This window comes from Camarhynchus parvulus, chromosome 4 (genome assembly GCF_901933205.1).
Source record: "Camarhynchus parvulus chromosome 4, STF_HiC, whole genome shotgun sequence".
In the NCBI taxonomy this organism is placed as follows: domain Eukaryota; kingdom Metazoa; phylum Chordata; class Aves; order Passeriformes; family Thraupidae; genus Camarhynchus; species Camarhynchus parvulus.
The window spans coordinates 64,965-84,752 of NC_044574.1; the positions used below are offsets into that span (position 1 = coordinate 64,965).

Genomic DNA, 19,788 nt, shown 5'->3' on the forward strand with positions numbered 1-19,788 from the left:
CTGCCATGGGCAGGGACACCTTCTGCTATCCCAGGGTGCTCTGAGCCCCATCCAGTCTGTCCTTGGGCACTGCCAGGGATCCAGGGGCAGCCCCAGCTGCTCTGGGCACCTGTGCCAGGGCCTGCCCACCCTGCCAGGGAACAATTCCTAATTTCCCATATCCCATCCATCCCTGCCCTCTGGCAGTGGGAGCCATTCCCTGGCTCCTGTCCCTGCAGGCCTTGTCCCCAGTCCCTCTCCAGCTCTCCTGCAGCCCCTGCAGGCCCTGCCAGGGGCTCTGAGCTCTGCCTGGAGCCTTCCCTTCTCCAGGGGAACATTCCCAGCTCTGCCAGCCTGTTTTATTTTATGGAAGGATTTATTTTTTTTTCAAACCCAACTTTTCTTGCTGCTTCTGCCCTGCTAAGGAATCAAGGCTTGGTGTTTTAATAGCCGAGAATATCTGTTGGTGGGTTAGGAAATACCTGATCTGGATTGTAAAATTTATTGTGTATCTACATTTAATAAAGGCATAGCAGTCTGTAGTGCCTAAACCCACCCCATTCTCAAAGGGATTTAGACTGGTCCCAGTGAGGCTGACAAACACACTCTGGCATATGAAGGTCCCTCCAGCTTCTCACCTCCTGGGTCTGGAGCTGTTGAGTTACTGGATGACTTTCACATTTGGTTTATTTGCTCAGGCTCTTAAATAAACCCTGGGATGGTTTGAGCACCATGGGTTTATTTAATTCTTTCCAGGAGCTGGTGGAAAAGCTTAGGCTGGCTGGTGGAGTAATTTGTATGGTTAAAGTGACCTGTGCCAGCAGTAGGAAGTTTTCATTGAAGGGATTAAGATGATTTAATCAAAGCTACACGAAGTCTGGCCTTTTCTCCACGTGCTAAGCCAGGATTTTGGCTGCGTGTTTGAGTATAAAGTGCTGCAGGTGATTTCCCATCCCATAGGTGAGTGAGAATACGCAGCTGGACAAGTGCTTGGTATTCACGTTTTTCTTATGTCCATATAGTCCTGCTTAAATTCAAGTCATATGGATTATTCTTTATTTTTGAGTTTTGTTCTAGTAATGAAGGGGAACTTCTCAAGGAAGCCAACTGTGTACACCTGTCTTCATTTGATACTCCAAGTGTTTGGTATATGCTCCTTTTTTTCTATGTTGTGTGAAATTGCTTTCATTAATATGAGTAGTTTGGGGAAAATGCCAGTCATGCTTTTCTGCAAGGGGTTGCAAATCATCATTCTTTTTCTTGCTGTGATAATGAATTTAGCACAACAATCTGTGGGAGTGAGAAACAGCTGGCTTGAACTGGAAAAGGGAAGGGAGAAGAAATGATGAAGTGTTTGTGGAAGTGTTTACAATTCTGTACCAATATGTATGTGGAAATGAGAAGTTCCTGTAAAACCAAGAATTAGGAGACAGCTTTTTTGTTTCTGTCTTTCTTTCTCCTGGATATTGGCAAACATGAGTGTTGCTTTTTTGTGTTGTGAAGTTGGGAGCTTATTTCCAATTGCTTCTGCAGGTGCTAAAAGATAGAATCCTGGAATGATTTGGGTTGAAGGGACCTAAAAGTCATCTAGTTTCAAACCCGCTGCCATGGGCAGGGACCCCATCCACTATCCCAGGGTGCTCTGAGCCCCATTCAGTCTGTCCTTGGGCACTGCCAGGGATCCAGGGGCAGCCCCAGCTGCTCTGGGCACCTGTGCCAGGGCCTGCCCACCCTGCCAGGGAACAATTCCTAATTCCCCATATCCCATCCATCCCTGCCCTCTGGCAGTGGGAGCCATTCCCTGTGTCCTGTCCCTGCAGGCCTTGTCCCCAGTCCCTCTCCAGCTCTCCTGGAGTCCCTGCAGGCCCTGCCAGGGGCTCTGAGCTCTGCCTGGAGCCTTCCCTTCTCCAGGGGAACATTCCCAGCTCTGCCAGCCTGGCTCCAGAGCAGAGGGGCTCCAGCCCTGCAGCAGCTCCGGGGCCTCCTCTGGGCTCTCTGCAGCAGCTCCACGTGCTCCTGCTGTTGGCCCCAGGGCTGGGGCAGCTCTGCAGGTGGGCTCTCACCTGAGCCAGGGGCACAGCGACACAATTCCCACCTTGCCTTTGCCATCAGCCCATGCTGGGGTAGCTCTGCAGGTGGGCTCTCACCTGAGGGAGGGGCACAGCGACACAATTCCCACCTTGCCTTTGCCATCGCCCATGCTGGGGTGCTGCAGGTGGGCTCTCCTGAGGGAGGGGCACAGGGACGGGCCTCTCTCCCTCCCCCCCCCGCTGGGGTCAGCCCAGGCACGGGGGGCTCTGGGCTGGGTCATGTCCAGCTCTCACCCAGCAGCACCCCCGGGTCCTTCTCCCCAGGGCTGCTCTCCAGCCATTCCCCAGCCATCCTGTGGTTGTGCTCTGCCTTGTTCCAGCCCCATGCAGGACCTTGCACCTGGCCGTGTTGGACCTCATGAGTTTTGCGCTGTCACAGCTCTCCAGCCTGTCCAGGTGCCATTCTGTCTCTCGGTGTGTCACCCTCAGCACTCAGCGTGGTGTCAGCAGCTGTTGGTGGGAGGGAACAGAGCTGGAATCCTGGCCGGGCTCTTGGGCCAGCGCTGGCTCTGACCTGGGCTCTGCTCTCCAGTGATCCCGGTCCTGCTTGAGGGCCTGTCCTAAACCCTCCAGGTGGGTGTGCTGAGGGACTTGTATAATAGAGAGGGCATGTGGATCAAGGGATTTTGTCTGGGAGCAGTTTCACTGAAATGAGATGGAACACGGAATAATCTAAATAGATTTTAGGAGATTGGAGTGACAAATTGTTTATTTTATTCCTGGTGCTCTGTGAACTTCTCCTCCCCTCGATGAATTCTTCTCTGCCCCCTCCTTCGAGACAAATATTTACATACCTTTCATTCTTTGCAGTAATACACGTGAGGAGAAGGACATTTGTGGGACAGGTAGAATATCCTTGTATCATATAAACATACAGACTTTTTTTTCTGGGGAACCACACTTCCCTTGTTCTCTCAGGTTTAATATTTTATGCTTAAAAGGCTCCTTTTCTGTTGTATTATTTTTACTACTTGTGGCATCTTTGAGAACATCTTCCTGATTAGTTGATCAAGGTGTCGTTAAATTATGATATTGGCTGAGAATTTGTTTCATTAATAAATACAGTATTTTCATTATCAATTTCATGATCTTTGTATGTTCTTATGATGTTGTTTCAGCCAATGCCTTTCTTTAAAAAGTCAAGAGGATTTGTCATTCTGTAGGTTCACAAATGCCCTCTGGGTTTCAAGATGTACTATGACTATTTTAGGGATCTATATCTGAGGATCTGTGTCAAAACCTGGTTTTGAGGCCCGAACCAAACCGAGGTTAACAGCAATCTTTTTCATAACTACTTTTATTTTTTTAGGGCTCAGTTCTCCCAGCAGGTAACACTGCTGCGTAGTTGCTTAAAATTTTTGAATGTCAGGAAGGAAATAAAAGGAATTATTTCTATCCCTGTTAGGAAAGTGGGTCAGGCTTTGGTGTTTATTTATAGATTGCCTCAATATTTTCACTTCTGTTGCAACACTGACTGATCTTTGGCTTGTGCTTTTCTATAAGTGCGACTACCAAGTTCTGAGCTCTGCGTTTGGGCTAAAAATCAGCAGTGATGGAGGGTGGCAAGTTTGGAGCTAAATCAGAGTCTAAATGGGCTTATTGAGAGTTCAATGGATTATTTTGGGGTTTAGTGCTTAGGAAGAATAAGGCAGCAGTTTCATATACAGTATTGGAAACAGAAGGGATTGCTGCTATTGCTGTTACATTTCTCATAGAAACTTGGTGGGTTTGCATTTGTCTGAGGAAGTGCAGCAGTACGATGGTCCTCTGCTCCACAGGGATGGCCTGAAACTGCACTTGCTCCGGTTCCTACTGGCCTGAGGGTTAAGTCAGCTGCTTAACCTCTTTTTGTTCACAATACAGCACGTGTTCTGCCAATGAATGCTTTTCCTGGTCTTAAATGTAGGCCTGACAACTTGAAAGCTTATCAAAGTGAAGGGCTCTCCAGCTGGAGGAGAATATTGATGTCTGTCAATTCTGAGCATTTGGGCTTTAAAGAATTTGAATTATGAGGCTTTATTTACAAGGGTCCCAGGTGCGCTGTACTGCAACTTACAGTACAGCACACCTGTACAGGTGCTTGAGATCCATTGAATAATTGAATATTTCTAATTTTGGGAAAGGGATGAAAATTCATCTTACAGACCTTGTGTGCAATGAGCCTTTGATGATTCTCTTTGACCATTGCAATAATGTGGCTTCTTTGTCGTTTTGTCTGGCAGGTGGTCAAGTTTTGCAGTAAGACACTTGCAAGGGCTCTTGGCCCAAGGTTTTAGGGAGTCATTGTGTGCCAGGGAAAGAAAGGGATTGATATTTAGGTACACAGTTTGTGGCAATTGGCAGTGGGATGAGCCTCACCCCCAGTGGGTGCAGCTGTGCAGGACAGGTGAGCAGCACTGACAGCAACGAGCCATGGAGTGCCCAGGTGTGCTGAGCAACCACATAGGGAGCAGAGGGCACACAGGTGTGATGTGCGAACATGAGGGGATAACGGCTGGGCTGGAGAACAAAAAGGGCAGATACTTGCAGCCTTCTGAAGTGAGATGGCATTACTGTGTGTGGGGTGAAGCTTTCTGCTGTGGTATGGTGATACTCTGTGTATTGTGGCTGTCTCGACTGTGCACTATGCTGTGACATCGATATATTCTTTTCCTGCCATAGTGAGATGGTTTACGATATGTGAGATGCATTTGCTTCTACTGTGATCGGTTGTCTCCTCCTGCCTGGTGTAAGACAACTCCCTACCACAAACCTCAGGAGCATTTTAGGACCTCCAGGGAAGGATGAGGCTCCCATTTTTCTGGGTATTACAGACACTTTCAGCTAAATTATCCTTGTTTCTAAGAACTAGGCCAAGATCCAGTTAGTGGATTTGGGAACAGATGGGGAAAGCAGAATGCAACTGTTGCGTTAGATTAGTAGACAGCTGTTGTAGTGTCCACCATCTGCATGGCTGGTGTCTCAGGTGCAAGTGGTGGGTATGGGAAGCTTTCAAGGGGACTTCATGAATTGGCCTTTTGTCATGGTAACGTTTCTGCATAAAATACAGGCACTGGGGAAGGTGTTCAAAGAAATAAGAGTGCCAAGACTGGAGTTCTTGCAGTGTGAAAGCAGAGATCAAAGATAATATAGAGATAATAGAACAATGGCACAGAAAAATGTGCTGGCCAATAGCACAAAATGTGTTGCTTGTGTGAAGAATGCATTCCTTCAGTGTAATAATAATGATAATATCTTTTATTCTTTGTTTTTTATCTCATGAGTTGGAATGAGGGAAAAATCTGTAGTAAAGGTACACAGTAATGTTGACATTTACAGTGCAGCTTGGCTGGTTGGTTCAGCAGAGATGAAGCTGTGGTTATACAGTGAATAAATGCTGCTCTGTGGTCTCTGATATGAGGCTGGGAATAAAGAAATAGGAGAATCTGAAAGGACCTGAATTTGGGATATTTTCAGTTTGAATGTAAAACTTAGAGGCACAAACAAGAGTGGAGCTCCAGTGTGTTTCTGATGTGGCAAACACAGTAGGAGCACAAGGCAGCCTCTATAAAATTATGATTTTGAAGCAGTGGGGAAGTGCTGGTGTTGTTTGGGATCCAGCACAGTTCTGTGTGGTTTTTTTTTTTCAATGCTTCTGTGTGGGGAAATGGAGTTGGAGGAGGGAAATCAGCTTTTCCTTCATTGTTTCTGTTGTCTTAGTCTTGAGGTGAGGTAATTTGAATGATTGTTACAATTCAAATTGTTTAAAAAAATATGTATTTAGGATAAAAATCTTTACTGTAAGGAAAAAGTTCTTCCCTGTGAGGGTGGGGAGGCCCTGGCACAGGTCTCCCGGAGCAGCTGCGGCTGCCCCATACCTGGCAGTGTCCAAGGGCAGGTTGGACACTGGGGCTTGGAGCACCCTGGGACAGTGGAAGAGGGGTGGAACGAGATGAACTTTAAGGTCTGTCCCAGCCTAAAACATTTGGTTTTCCATGATTATGCTACAGCAGTGACTTTTACATGAGTTTGATCATCTTTAGGACTGTAATCTCAGGAGACTGTGTATGTGGAAGAGAGAGGAGGAGAGAATTCTCTGGGTGCCTGGAGTAGTTGATTGTCTTTGTTTGAGGTACGTGTTGCTGCATAGGGAAAATCCTTATCAAAGTGGATTTTGCTGTAATGTCATTACCTTCATCTGTGAGACCTGGCCTGTAATTAATTACATCTTCCTAGCTTTACCTGTGGAACCCAGGTGGCAGAAGAAGGGATTTAGTTGTTCTTCATTAGAAATGAATGAAATAGTTGTGTGGATTGTTTATCTGCTTCTCTCACCCCCAGTGTGCCTGATCACTATTCCATGCCTATAAATTAAAGCATTTGCTTATAATAAATGTCCTTTAACCTCAGTGCTTTTAGTGAGAACATGGACAAAGTCAAATTATTAATCAATTTAGGACAGAAAGTTGTTTGTTCCTGTAAGAGGCTGTAGCACCCCATTCTTTGTGCCTTCAATTCCAAATATACCCAAACCAGTGACTTCTAATTGTGAAGTGCTTGAGCACTTGGGAAGGAGGAGGAAGAAAGGAGGAAAACTCATTGCTTGCATCTGTCTCTAGATTTAACAACTATTAGGATGGACAAGGGGCTTTTGGGTTTGTTTGGTGGTTTTGGTTGGTTATTTAGATTTTGCTGGTTCTATTTCGTTGGTTTGTTTTGGTTTTTTGTTTGGTTTTTGATTATTTGGTTGGGGTTTTTATTAGTGAAAAGGCTGTGAAACTTCTCCAGACACAAGATGCTGATGAGTTTTCACTGTCAGTGTCACTACAGTCTAACTGAAAGTAATACAAACCCATTTTGAGATCCAGTGATGACACTTAGAGTTAAATTTTAATGTGTTTTATAAACCAAACCAGCCTGCTTACCTTTTCTGGAGAATAATGAAGGAAGGGCAGGCTGCATTTTTTCTTTATTAATACTTCTGATGAAAATAAATATATTCAAAACCTTGTTGCCAGCATACAATGTACCTTTAATGTCACAATGGTTTGAAGTAAGTGCTGCAAAGTTATTTAACACTAAATTCTAAGGTACTTCTTGTGAGTTTTTATACTTACTAGCAACAGGCTTGCTTTAGATTCATTAGATACTAATTAGTCAACAGCTTTGAGGCTTTGCTTTGTTGCGCAGTTCCTGCCCACAGAGGAATCTTCTCAGTGCATACTAATTTGTATTTGAAAAATATATGCTGCTAGTATTACTCACGTTATTATTAAAGAAACTTTGGATTTGTCTGGTGATTTCCAATATCAGATCTGGCTGTTTACCCAGGAGATACCATTGATAGCTGCCTGATTTTCTTGTGTTGGTTTTCTGCTTTTCAGGGGCTCCCAGAATGAGTGGGGAGCAATTAAATGTAGAGAATATTTTTGCATACAATATTTCTTTTTGAAGTTCTTTCTTGTTAAATCTTCATCCTTGTCATTGCTTCCCTTTTGCTTTTTCCTTAAAAAAAGCTGGAATAGGCAGCACTCAAGGCTGGAGCTCTTTGAATGTATGTGCTGGAGGTTCTTCTCCCTTACTCTCTTCTTTCACTTTGGTTCGTGTATATGGCAGTCCACTTGGAAATCAGTGAAAGATTTAGTGTACGCAACATTGTGGTGAACAGTGAAGTTTGAAACAAGCCCTAAGTATTGTGTGTATATGCATGTACACATATGTATTTATGCAGTACACTTATGTATGGTTTTAATCTGAGTTTTGTGAATAGATCCTTGCATCTTTGCAGGTTGTTTTTTCAACCCTGGAGGTTTTAAAGTTGATGGTGTAGTTTAGAGCTTTGTAAGTGTTGTAGTACCGGACCTGACTGACTGTTTTCCTAGGGTGTAGCAGCTGCTCCTTGCAGAGCAGGAGATGTAATGTTCAGGTAGTAGGGAAGCATTTCCTGTGTGGGAGCCACACATTTCACCAAGTTATCAAAGACAAGTGGTAGGTATTTGATGTCTTTGCATATTTTGTGGTGTCTGATTTCTGCATCTGAGTCATAAAATTACCATAGAATCACAGGATTGTTGGGGTAGGAAAAGCCCTCTAAGTCCAGTTGTTCCCCAGCATGGCCAAGGCCACCACTGCCCCATGTCCCCAGGGGCTACATCCACAGGGCTGTGAAAACCCCCTAGACGTGGGGACTCGATCCCTGCCCTGGGCAGCTGTGCCAGGGCTGGGCAGCCCTTTCCATGAGGAATTTCCCCACTGTTCACCCAGACCCTCCCCTGAGGCCGCTCCCTCTGCTGCTGTCCCTGTTCCCTGGAGCAGAGCCTGACCCCCCTGGCTGTGCCCTCCTGGCAGGAGCTGTGCAGAGCCACAAGGGCCCCTGAGCCTCCTTTGCTCCAGGCTGAGCCCCTTCCCAGCTCTGTTCCCTGCCCTGGCCATGCTCCAGCCCCTCCAGGGCTCTCCAGAGCTGCCCCAGCCCTGGAAGTGTCCCGGCAGTGCCAGCACAGGGACGCTGGCACTGCCCTGGCCCTGCTGCCACCCCAGAGCTGGAGCAGCCCAGGGGCCTCCAGTGGCCTCTTGCCCAGCTGGGCTCGTGTCCAGCCGCCGTCACAGCAGCCCCAGGGCCTTTCCCAGCCCTCTGGCCCAGCCCGGAGCTGCAGGGCTTGCTGTAAGCCAGCAGCAGGGCCTAACCCTCACCTCACATCACAAACATGGCCAAAGCTTTCTGGGCCCAGAGGCCTCTGAGCCTGGTGGTGATGGTGACACAGGCAATGTGGGGTAGGAGCCTTCTGTGAGAGTGGCCTGATGCATGTCAGGAGAGCTTCCCACATCCAAGTCCCTCATTCCTGAGGTGTTCTTCCTTCTGGAGTTACTCCCATGCTCTCTTCCCAAGGCTCTGCTCGCAGACCGAGCCAGACGCTGTGTGGGACATGTGGCAGCCATCCCAACCCCAGCCCAGTGTCCCTGTGGCACAGGCAGCACGGGGCATGGGGAACAGGGCCTGTTTGCTTTTTCTGCAGCCTGGAGATCAGTTAATCTTTCTGTATTGAATGGAAAGATGAAATTCTAATTTCAGTTTGCTTTTGTGCTGAAGATTTATTTCTGTCTGGGAGAGTGCTTACAGAAGAACATGGATGCTACTGCCTGTTCTAGCCAGGCAGTGCAGGCTATTTATTTTCCTTTCAGATATGTCAGCTCTGATAGATTATAGATTTTTAATAGATTTTTATTAATGGATTTTAATAATAAGATTATAGATTTTTAATATCCCTCATTTGTCCATAATGGCAGGAAGTTTAGTAAGCAGTCTGAGAAACTCACAGATAAGTTTTTACTAATAGGGTATCAAAGAAGTTTGACTTACATTTTTAAAACTAAGTCCAGTGTTTTGCTGAAACTTCATTGAATTACATGGCTGTTGAAATGCTTTTTTTTTTCCCTCCTGAGATGCGACATGCTTGGGGCTACAGTACTAACAGGGTTATTTTATTTTATTTTTTATATCACTCTTGGTAGCATTTCTGTGGTGAATGAATTAGTAATTGCTTCCAGATAAAATTGTTGCAGGAGTTCTATGAGCAGAGGTTCCCTGAGAGCTTGTCACATGGCATGAGATTGTTTTTAGCTTGAGAGACTTCCTCAGGTTTTCAGAATCTCTGCTCTTGGTTGCAGGAAAAGTTCTATCAGTGTTGATACTGTTTGGTTCATAGCTTTTCCATGGATATTATATTCAAAAGGATGATTTTTTAGACAAAAAGATTAGATGTTACTGCCTCCAACTTGGAAGTCTCATTTTGTTTTGTGAATTCCTTGTTGGTGGATAAGTAGTTTGAATTTTCAAAGATGTTGACATTTTAAAAGAAATATAAATCACAGAATCATGGAATGGTTTGGGTTGGAAGGGACCATAAAGCCCACCCAGCCCCACCCCTGCCATGGCAGGACACCTCCCACTGTCCCCGGTGCTCCAAGCCCTGTCCAGCCTGGCCTTGGGCACTGCCAGGGATCCAGGGGCAGCCACAGCTGTTCTGGGCACCCTGTGCCAGGGCCTGCCCACCCTGCCAGGGAACAATTCCTTCCCAATATCCAGCCTAAATCTATACCTTCTGTATGTGTATTTTTTTAAAATCTAGTCTCTTTTTACACTGACATCTGTGCCTCCATAGAGGGCCCAGATGCTTTTTGTGCTTCCAAAAATCTGAGTTTTTTCTTCACTTGCTTGAATGTCCATTTCCTGCAGAACTTCAGTAATTGGCTTTAAAAAATCTTCAGCTCCATTTCTCAGGTTGAAAAGTACTGTAATAAATTCATTTAGGGACAGAGGAAGGTGGTTTTCAAAAACCTGTGAGTTTTGCCTTTTTAATATGAATCAAAGATCAACCTTAAAAATGCTTGATGGAAAAGAGTTTGGAAAATAATTTTTGACTCAGCCAAAACGTGTTAAAAAGTGAGACGTTAGCATTAACAGATCACTGGGGAAAGGCACAGAAAAGGTTCCAAGATACCGGTTTGAGGAATTTCTGGTCTTGCTTTCTTCTCTTTTTGCCAAGTTTAAATTTATAGTGTTTTTGTTTTAGAGCTGTGTTGTAAGTAGGACAGTTGAATTTTGCCAGAGGGCTGTGATTTGCTCCGGCAGTGTGCCGACCGTGGAGTTTATAACTGGCCTAGGAAAGAATCCTGGTTTGGGTGCCAGTGTGTGCTCTACCAGAATGTGGTGTTTGGGCACCTTCAGGTGCTGCTGCCTTCTGCTGCCATCCTTCCCTGTCATTTATTTTCAGCAGTTTCTGCAATACTCATCTGGAATATTTTGACTAATTCATATGAGACAGGAATGCATATCCCAGTGATTTTCTTTTGCTGAAGTAGAATTTGCACTGTGCAGCATTTGCAGATGTTGATAACAATACAGAATCACAGAATGGTTGGGGTGGAAGGGACCTTAAATCCCATCTCATTCCACCCCATCCATGGGCAGGGATACCTTCCACTATCCCAGGGTGCTCCAAGCCCAGTCCAGCCTGGCCTGGGCCACTGCCAGGGATCCAGGGGTTTGGGGGTCAGTCCAACCCTCCATCCAGGAGCTTGTCAAGGAGTTTTGTGGAGAGTCAAATACAGAATGAGTGAGAGGTTGCACCATGGCCTTCATCTGAACTGCATGCAATGGTACAGTTTGTGTAAATAAATAGTTTAGGAATAATTTTAGCTTCTGTTGAGGAATTCCTTGTGCTGGTTAGGTGGTATATCCATGGTTTGGAACCATGGCATCAATATGATAGTGAAACCATCACTCTTGAAGTGATGTCATTCTTGAGGAACAATCATCAGAAGGCCTGCACAGAGAGTTCAACACGAGACTCCCAGCTGGGTTTTGTTCTGCTGTAGTTGGTTTATTTATAGTGGCTCTCCAGTAAATAATAATCTAACGATGGATCTTCAGAATTTAGAGAATCCTTTCTGAATGTTTAAAACCACTGGACACTAATGTTTGTGTTTTTGTTTGCAGACTCACTGAACCTTCAGGGTATGTCACAGATGGGCCTGGAAATTACAAATACAAGACAAAATGCACCTGGCTTATTGAAGGAAGGTGAGTGTTGGAAGCAGCTTAGAATTTTGTATTGCTTATTGGCACTTTTAGGTGAGTTTTATCTGCACTGAGTATTGTTAGGTCTCACGATTCTTTCTGGCTATTCTAAAAGCTAAATTGGGCAACACTTAATTGGTCTTGGTAAATAAATTTTTGTGCAACTGAGCCCTCCAAACTGACTTCTGTTTAAGAAGTTTGTGTTGAAACAGCATGTGGTGAACAAAAATCAGCGCACTTCTGTAAATAATGAAGGATTATGAATTACTTAACTGACATCATAGTGGGCCATTCAGATGATGGGATTCACTGCACATGGGATTTTTCAGTAGTATGAGAAACAGGAGAAAACTCTGAAAGCTTTTATTCATGAAGAATCGGTTTCTGTAGTGATGAACTTCAGATGTTTCTTTACTCACTGAGCCATGAGGACTTCAGAGGAACCACTGACCTTTTATTGCAAAGGTTTTCTAAGCTGGGAGAAGTCTCTCAGATCTCTCCCCTCACTTTGCTGCCCTTCTTGTATTTGATCCTTATATTGCTTACAGCAAATTCTTGCACAGGTTTTTAGGAGTAGCATATTTAATGTCCATCCTCTGTCACCTGATTGATGGTGCAGCAGTTCAGAGCATCTCACTTGTTGAAATATATTTTTGATAGAACCAAGCTGGTACGAGGACTGTAAGATCCATTTGTTTAGTCTCTAAAGCTTTTCCATGGTCAGATATGATGCTGTGTGATAACATCTGTATGTTCAGTCACATTCCATGCTGTTCCCTGAATGTGCAGGTAGAGATGGCTATGAATTGGCAGGAGTCGTGTGAGAGTGTGAACTTGTACTGGACACTGCAAACTGAGGCCTCTTAGCATCTTAGGGGATCAGAATTTACTACAGTCCCACAGGGCACTTTTCCTTAGTTTTCTCCCTGTGTTAAACATACCTGTTGCTGACATGCACAGCGGGATAAGGCACCCTTAGCAAATCTGCCAGTGGATACCAGGCCATGTGGTGTGGGCAAGGTGCTGAAGGGAAGAAACGGCATCAAGGGGACCTGGACAGACCAGAGACATGGGAATGTGTGAACCTTATGAAGTTACACAAGGCCAAGTGCAAGGTCCTGCATGGGGCTGGAGCAAGGCAGAGCACAACCACAGGATGGCTGGGGAATGGCTGGAGAGCAGCCCTGGGGAGAAGGACCTGGGGGTGCTGCTGGGTGAGAGCTGGACATGACCCAGCCCAGAGCCCCCCGTGCCTGGGCTGATCCCAGCGTGGGCAGCAGGGGAGGGGGGACTCTGTCCCTGTGCCCCTCCCTCAGGTGAGAGCCCACCTGCAGAGCTACCCCAGCATGGGCTGATGGCAAAGGCAAGGTGGGAATTGTGTCCCTGTGCTCCTGGCTCAGGTGAGAGCCCACCTGCAGAGCTGCCCCAGCCCTGGGGCCAACAGCAGGAGCACGTGGAGCTGCTGCAGAGAGCCCAGAGGAGGCCCCGGAGCTGCTGCAGGGCTGGAGCCCCTCTGCTCTGGAGCCAGGCTGGCAGAGCTGGGAATGTTCCCCTGGAGAAGGGAAGGCTCCAGGCAGAGCTCAGAGCTCCTGGCAGGGCCTGCAGGGGCTCCAGGAGTGCTGGAGAGGGACATTCGACTTGTTTGAGCAGTGGCTGAGATCACTTGGTTTGTTCGACCTGAAGAACAGGAGACTGAGGGGAAACCTCAGCCTGCAATTTCCTTCTGAGGCAGAGGTGGGGCAGACACTGATCTCTGTGACCAGGGACAGGACCCAAGGGAAGGGCTTGAAGTTGTGTCAGGGGAGGCTTAGTTTATGTCTCAGGAAAGGCTCTTCCCCCAGAGGGTGCTCAGGCAGTGCCCAGGCTCCCCAGGGAATGGTCGTGGTGCCAGGGCTGCCAGAGCTCCAGGAGTGTTGGGGCAATGCCCTCGGGCTCAGGGTGGGATTGTTGGGGTGTCCTGTGCAGATCCAGGAGTTGGACTCAGTGGTCCTTGTCAGTCCCTTCCAGCTCCGGATATTGTGTGGTTCCGTGATCTGTTCTGCACAGCAGGACACAGTTTTCTGACCACAAAGAAATTTTTGCTTAATACCAGGAGAGCTGCATACAAAAAAACTCCTGAACCACAGCATGTTTAATGCACCTACAGTTACACCAAATGACTCAGTTTTAGTCTTGTCTAGAGCAGAGCTTCACACCAGAGAAGTGTGTTGAAGGGATTTTGCCCTGTGTGTTGAGTGGCTAATTACAAATATTTTCTTTATTTATTTTTTCTTTACAGGCCAAACACAATCCTCAGGCTTCGATTCAATCACTTTGCCACAGAGTGCAGCTGGGACCACTTGTATGTGTATGATGGAGACTCAATTTATGCTCCCTTACTGGCAGCTTTTAGGTGAGTTCCCCTTGGTGAGACTCTTAACTGTAGCCAGTGGTATTTTCTTAACTTAGAGCCTGACTTACATGTGGCTTCTGACACTGTAAATATGATTCAGTAATCCAAATGTATAACGCTGCAAGTGCAGCACATATAGCCAGTGTCCTTTTGTGCACTCTTTGTCAGCATAAACAATTAAAGAGTTGTTTTTAGCTTTTACAATGAGCAAGTCATGTCACTGCACTCCAGCATTTAAGTATCATGTTTTCATTTCCAAATCCTGATTCTTTGAGAGACAAAAAAATTATTGTTGTCTGTCTTGGCTGGAGATGATTTGGTGTGTAGGCTCCTTTGAGAGGAGAAAACTACCCCATTTATGGGTTTGAACATGATTTACGGCTTAAACTTGTAGTGTGTCAATACAGACAGAAGGGCAAAAGGCAGCTAGTGTTGTAGACATGGAGGTCTCATAGAATTATGTCTATGTTTTATGTACCTTAAGCTTCAAATTCTTTAGTTACTTGGAACATGTTCAGGAGCAGCAATGATGGATCAACCTTGTAAAAAACATAGAATCACAGGATGGTTAGGCTTGGGAGGGATCTTAAAGCCCATCCAGTGCTACCCCTGCTATGGCAGGGACACCTCCCACTGTCCCAGGGTGCTCCCAGCCCCAGTGTCCAGGCTGGCCTTGGGCACTGCCAAGGATCCAGGGGCAGCCACAGCTGCTCTGGGCACCTGTGCCAGGGCCTCACTGCTGTCACAAGGAAGGATTCCTTCCCAATGTCCCATCTCTCCTGCCCTCTGGCAGTGGGAAGCCATTCCCTGTGTCCTGTTCTCCATCCCATGGCAAACGTCCCTCTCCAGCTCCTGATGTGTAAAGTTCCCATTCTACCAACAGGTTACAGGTATTTGGCTCGTCCATGTGATGAGACATCAAGTGTGGCTGCTGGTGAGCAATCCACATTTCATCCTGAGACCTAAACATAACTTGTGTTTTTCTGTGTTTCAGTCTTGCCGTGACACCACAACCTTATGCTTTTTATTCTTTAAACTGAAATTAGGAAAATAATCCCAAGTTATCTATGGAAAAAACTAAAGGTTCTCCTGGGACTCTGCTTGTTCCAAGTGGCTGTGTAACTATTTCCAGAATTAACCTTCTGCTGGGCTTCCTCTCATTTGTGAAATGAAAGTCTAAAAATATTTCATGTTTGTTCTAAAAAATCCTTATAATGTCTGTGAGAGAAAATCAGCAGAGGGACAAAAGTTGATAAAAATTTAAACCACCACATATGGTATTTTGGTCTTCAGCTGCAAATGTAGCGTTGTTTTGGAGTAAAAGCTTCCAACTAAGGTGAGGTCAAAACAGGACACTTAATTTGAGGAAGGAACAACCTTTCTCTTCTAAAAACCTCCAAAAATGTTGAAAATGCCACCTGGAAGTGCTGTCTGGTATCATGTTCTGTTTGATGTGCAGGAAGAGGAGGAAATGTCATCTTGACCCAATGTCATTTTGTTCTAATCAAGCTATTTTTTAATACACTGGTGAAAAGGTGAAATGATGATTTGTGCCTGCCATTTCTTGTGTGTTTTCCAAAAATTAATGGGCTTTTAAAATTGAACTTATAAGTAGTTCACAGCATTAACAGTTATAGTTCAGACTGGGAAATCTGGATGCGTGGTCCTGAGGACAAGCAAACATGAGCTTAGTACAATAATGTTTTTGAGGTAGGGAAAAAACCCCAATTTTTTTTTAAACTGCTTCTTTAGATGACATTTGAATTTAACTTCTTTAGCAGTGAGCTTTGGTGTTCAGTAATCCAAGTTCAGGAAATGGCAGATGCTTCTCATTTTGGTGAAGTACCAGAAAGCATCTGTTGAAAGACACCTTTCTCTAATACAAAATAAACACCTTGGAGTTTTTTAAGAGCAGTGTTCATATTTTCCCAATTTAGTTGGGGTATATTAAATTTATTATTACCATAACCATATTTCCTTGTTCATTGTTTGCACCCTACCAGGAGATTTGCAAGACTGAGCTTTATACAGTTGGGCCCTGTAAGCTTTGAGAGTTTGTTGATAAACACTAGAAATTCCTTTCTCTCAGGTCAATTTTTGTTCCCTCCCTGACTTTTTACATCAGTTCCCTGAACCTTCATTTCCTTCACTGCTCTCATTTTGTTTTCTTGACCTTCTGATGCTCATTTATGTTTGTTCAGAAGATGATATTTACCCTGAAATATATATATAATTTTGTATATATATAAGATGATCTTGGGAATCCTCAGCACTGGACTGTAGGGAAGCTTTAAATTTGCTTTATCAATTTTTAATAGTAATAAATATTTGCTTAATGCCAACATTTACACAGTTCAAGTGTGTGCATAGACTAAACTTGTATTCTGAGAGCCCCCAGAGCTGTCTGGTCCTGCATATTAAGCTTTTTTATTAAACAGTGTTAAAAATATCTTTGCTGGCTTATATTTGTGACCACAGGCACAATGAGACTGTGTAAATGTGCTGCTTCAAAACTGCAGTAAAAGAACATGGAAACAAATGCAGTACGTTTGTCAGCACTGATGAAGAAATCTGAAGTAGATAAACTGCACTCAGCACCTGTGAACTTAGTTGGTTTTGTTAACTTTACTCTGCATTAAACATTTACCAGAGCTAGTTTTGCACCTTTATTTTCATTTTGCTGGGGTTGGTGGGGGATGTTTTCCTGGTCAGACCCAGTTGTTGTTCTGCAGGATGTTTGGCAGTGGCCCAGCAGCTGCTGTGGTTGCTCTCAGGTGCCAGCTGGAGGATCATGTGAGCCCGTGTTCCCTCGAAGCAGGAGCAGCTCGCCAGCCTTGTGATGCTTGATGATGAATGTGGCACCTGAGCGCCCAGATTTGGGTGTAGGGCTGAGTTGGGTTGAAAGGGTCTGATCCTTCTCTCAAAGCAGGATGACCATCAGAGCCCTTTGTCCAATCAAGGTGTGAATTTATCTTTAGGATGGACATCTCATTGATCCTCTGGGTCCGTGGTCCAGAGGGTGGTGTTAAAATAATGATATAAAATGAATCTAATCCTAATGTCTAGCCACAATCCCTTGCTGCAACCTGTGTGTGTTGCCTCCTGTCCTCTTCTTGTGAACCTCTGGTATGCCCTCCTCTCTAATCTCTCTTGGGGTAGTTGAGGTCAAAAATTAGGTTTCACCCTTCTTCAGCTGTCTCTCCTTGAAGTTAAAGAAACCTTACTCCTTCTACCTCTCCTCGTACATAGATCATACGGTTGACTCTCCTCTATTTTTTTCCATCTATTCCCTCAGTTATTTGCCAGAAATTGTAACTGACCTTGCTGCCATGGGAATGTGTATTCAGCTCAGGGGCTTCCAACAGCAGAAGGACCTGGAGCTGCCAGAGCAAGTCCAGAAGAGGCCACAGAGCTGCTGCAGGGCTGGAGCTTCCCTACCCCTGAGCCAGGCTGGGAGAGCTGGGAATGTTCCCCTGGAGAAGGGAAGGCTCCAGGCAGAGCTCAGAGCCCCTGGCAGGGCCTGCAGGGGCTCCAGGAGAGCTGGAGAGGGACTGGGGACAAGGCCTGCAGGGACAGGACACAGGGAATGGCTCCCACTGCCAGGGGGCAGGGATGGATGGGATATGGGGAATTGGGAATTGTTCCCTGGCAGGGTGTGAGGCCCTGGCACAGGTGCCCAGAGCAGCTGTGGCTGCCCCTGGATCCCTGGCAGTGCCCAAGGCCAGGTTGGACACTGGGGCTGGGAGCAGCCTGGGACAGTGGGAGGTGTCCCTGCCATGGCAGGGGTGGGATGATCCTGAAGGTCCTTTCCACTTTAAACTATTCCATGATTCTTGGATAACCACAGTCATGTAAGAACTGAAGAGGTTATTGGGCAAAGCCCCTGATCTGGAGGCTTCTGCAGACAGACGAGCTTCCCTGTGCTGCTGCTGCAGCTACATCTGCCTCTACTGCACCAAGAGGAGAAGATTTCAAGGAAGATTGTAATTTGAGGGGCTGCCAGCTCTGTAATGAATCTATAGTCTAGGCTTTTTTAGTATGTGTTGTTGCAGTGGGTTTGTTTTTTAGAAGTCCATGTTTGAGAGTCATCTTGCTTAATTTAAGACAATAAATTTAAGATGTCTCCTTATATTCTCCTCCTTCCTTTTTTATTTTTTGCTATTGTTTTATTTTTAGTCTTCTGTAACTTCTAGTTTTAGTTTGTTTAGTTTTATTCTTGTAGTTCTGAGTATGAATGAGTTGCATGGACTTGATTTTAGTAACAGAGAAATGTTGCCATTTTGTGTATGTGTGTGTCCAGATGGATCAAAGTATTTAAAAATTAGGATAATTTGTATGCATTGGATTTTGATGGATTGCAAAGCTGATTTTTCAGTATCATCTTTATCCTTGTACTCCTTCATGAGCTCAACTCTGTATTTTCACTCTTTCCTTTTGTGACTCTCAATTATGCCCTTTTTCTGCTTAGTAGAGCTTCTCATGCTTTGATCTCTTACAGGTTGTGTCTCTGGAGGAAATGAGGAATATGCCAGTACTGTGATACTCACATAGCAAATCCAAGACAAATAATAGAGGAGGTGCCCTTTGTTTTAAATTATTCTGACTTCTCAATGCTCTAGGGGAAGGAACAGGGCAGTGTGTGCAGTGCAGTGGAGAAGTTGGGTCTCCTGGACATAATTGTGAACTTCCATACTTGAGCTGAGCCTCCATGATGAGTTGGAGAGAGACTTTGGACAAGAGGATGGAGTGACAGGACAAGGAGGAATAGCCTCCTGCTATCAGATAGTAGGTCTAGATGGGATATTGGGCAGGAATTGTTCCCTGGGAGGTGCCCAAGGCCAGGCTGGACATTGGGGCTTGGAGCACCCTGGGATAGTGGAAGGTGTTCCTGCCCATAGCAGGAGGTGGAACTGGATGATCTTTAAAGTTTCTTCCAGCTCAGGCCATTCTGTGTTTCATTGATTCTCTGATACTCTTTTACTTTCTGCCATTGACTTCAGCAATCCAGCTTACAGGAAATAGATGTTATTTCGGTCCAAAGCAGAGGTTTGCCTTTCCCTGGGTGTCACTGGGCAGCTGAGATGAGTAGGAGTGTTTATTTGCTTTGGAGTAGGGATGGTTGCAAAATGTTTTGAAACCTTATGAAAGGAAATAAAAGCAGTGTGTTGTGAAACATGCTAATCTTGGCCAGAGTTGAGTTGCTCAGAGATTCTGGATCATAATTTAAAGGAAATTTTGCATAATCTTTTATCATTCTGATTCTGCCTATTGGATTCTTTTTCGTGGCAGATGTAAATTCTGATGTGCTTCTGTTTATTCCATATGATGCTGGGAGCAGGTTGATTTATTCACTGTTTCTGAGGTTCAACCTTTAAGGCATCTGGTTGTTCCTGCTGTGTTGTGTTCTCTTCATGGCTTTCCCTAAAAGAAATTAAAATGCCCTCTCCCTGGAAATGTTCAAGGCCAGGTTGGATGGGACTTGGAGCAACCTGGTCGGGTGGAAGGTGTCCCTGCCCATGGCAGGGGCTTGGACTAGATGACCTTTAAGGTCCCTTCCAACCCAGACAATTCTGTGATTAAGTTTCCTTAGAGTGTTTTAAATTTGTGTAGGGGGCATAACATCCTCTTTAGTTATTTACACATGAATCACCAGAAAAAGATGAAAATAGGGAATATCTGGGATGCAAGCATTGTTATGGAGGTACTTGTGTTCTGGTCAAACAAATCCCAAATTTGAGATTTCTTTGAGAACACAAAGAATTGTCAAGGAT

At 45.2% G+C, this 19,788-nt stretch overlaps 1 protein-coding gene across 2 annotated transcripts in view; it reads left to right on the forward strand.

The window, feature by feature from the left end:
• The window catches only part of ATRN (attractin), a 156,202-nt gene that overhangs the window by 24,041 nt on the left and 112,373 nt on the right, over positions 1–19,788 (forward strand). For both annotated transcript variants that reach the window (XM_030947016.1, XM_030947017.1), the window contains exons 2-3: positions 11,545–11,628; positions 13,904–14,017. In XM_030947016.1, coding sequence (XP_030802876.1) covers positions 11,545–11,628; positions 13,904–14,017 — 198 coding nt within the window. The remainder of the gene's footprint in view (positions 1–11,544; positions 11,629–13,903; positions 14,018–19,788) is intronic.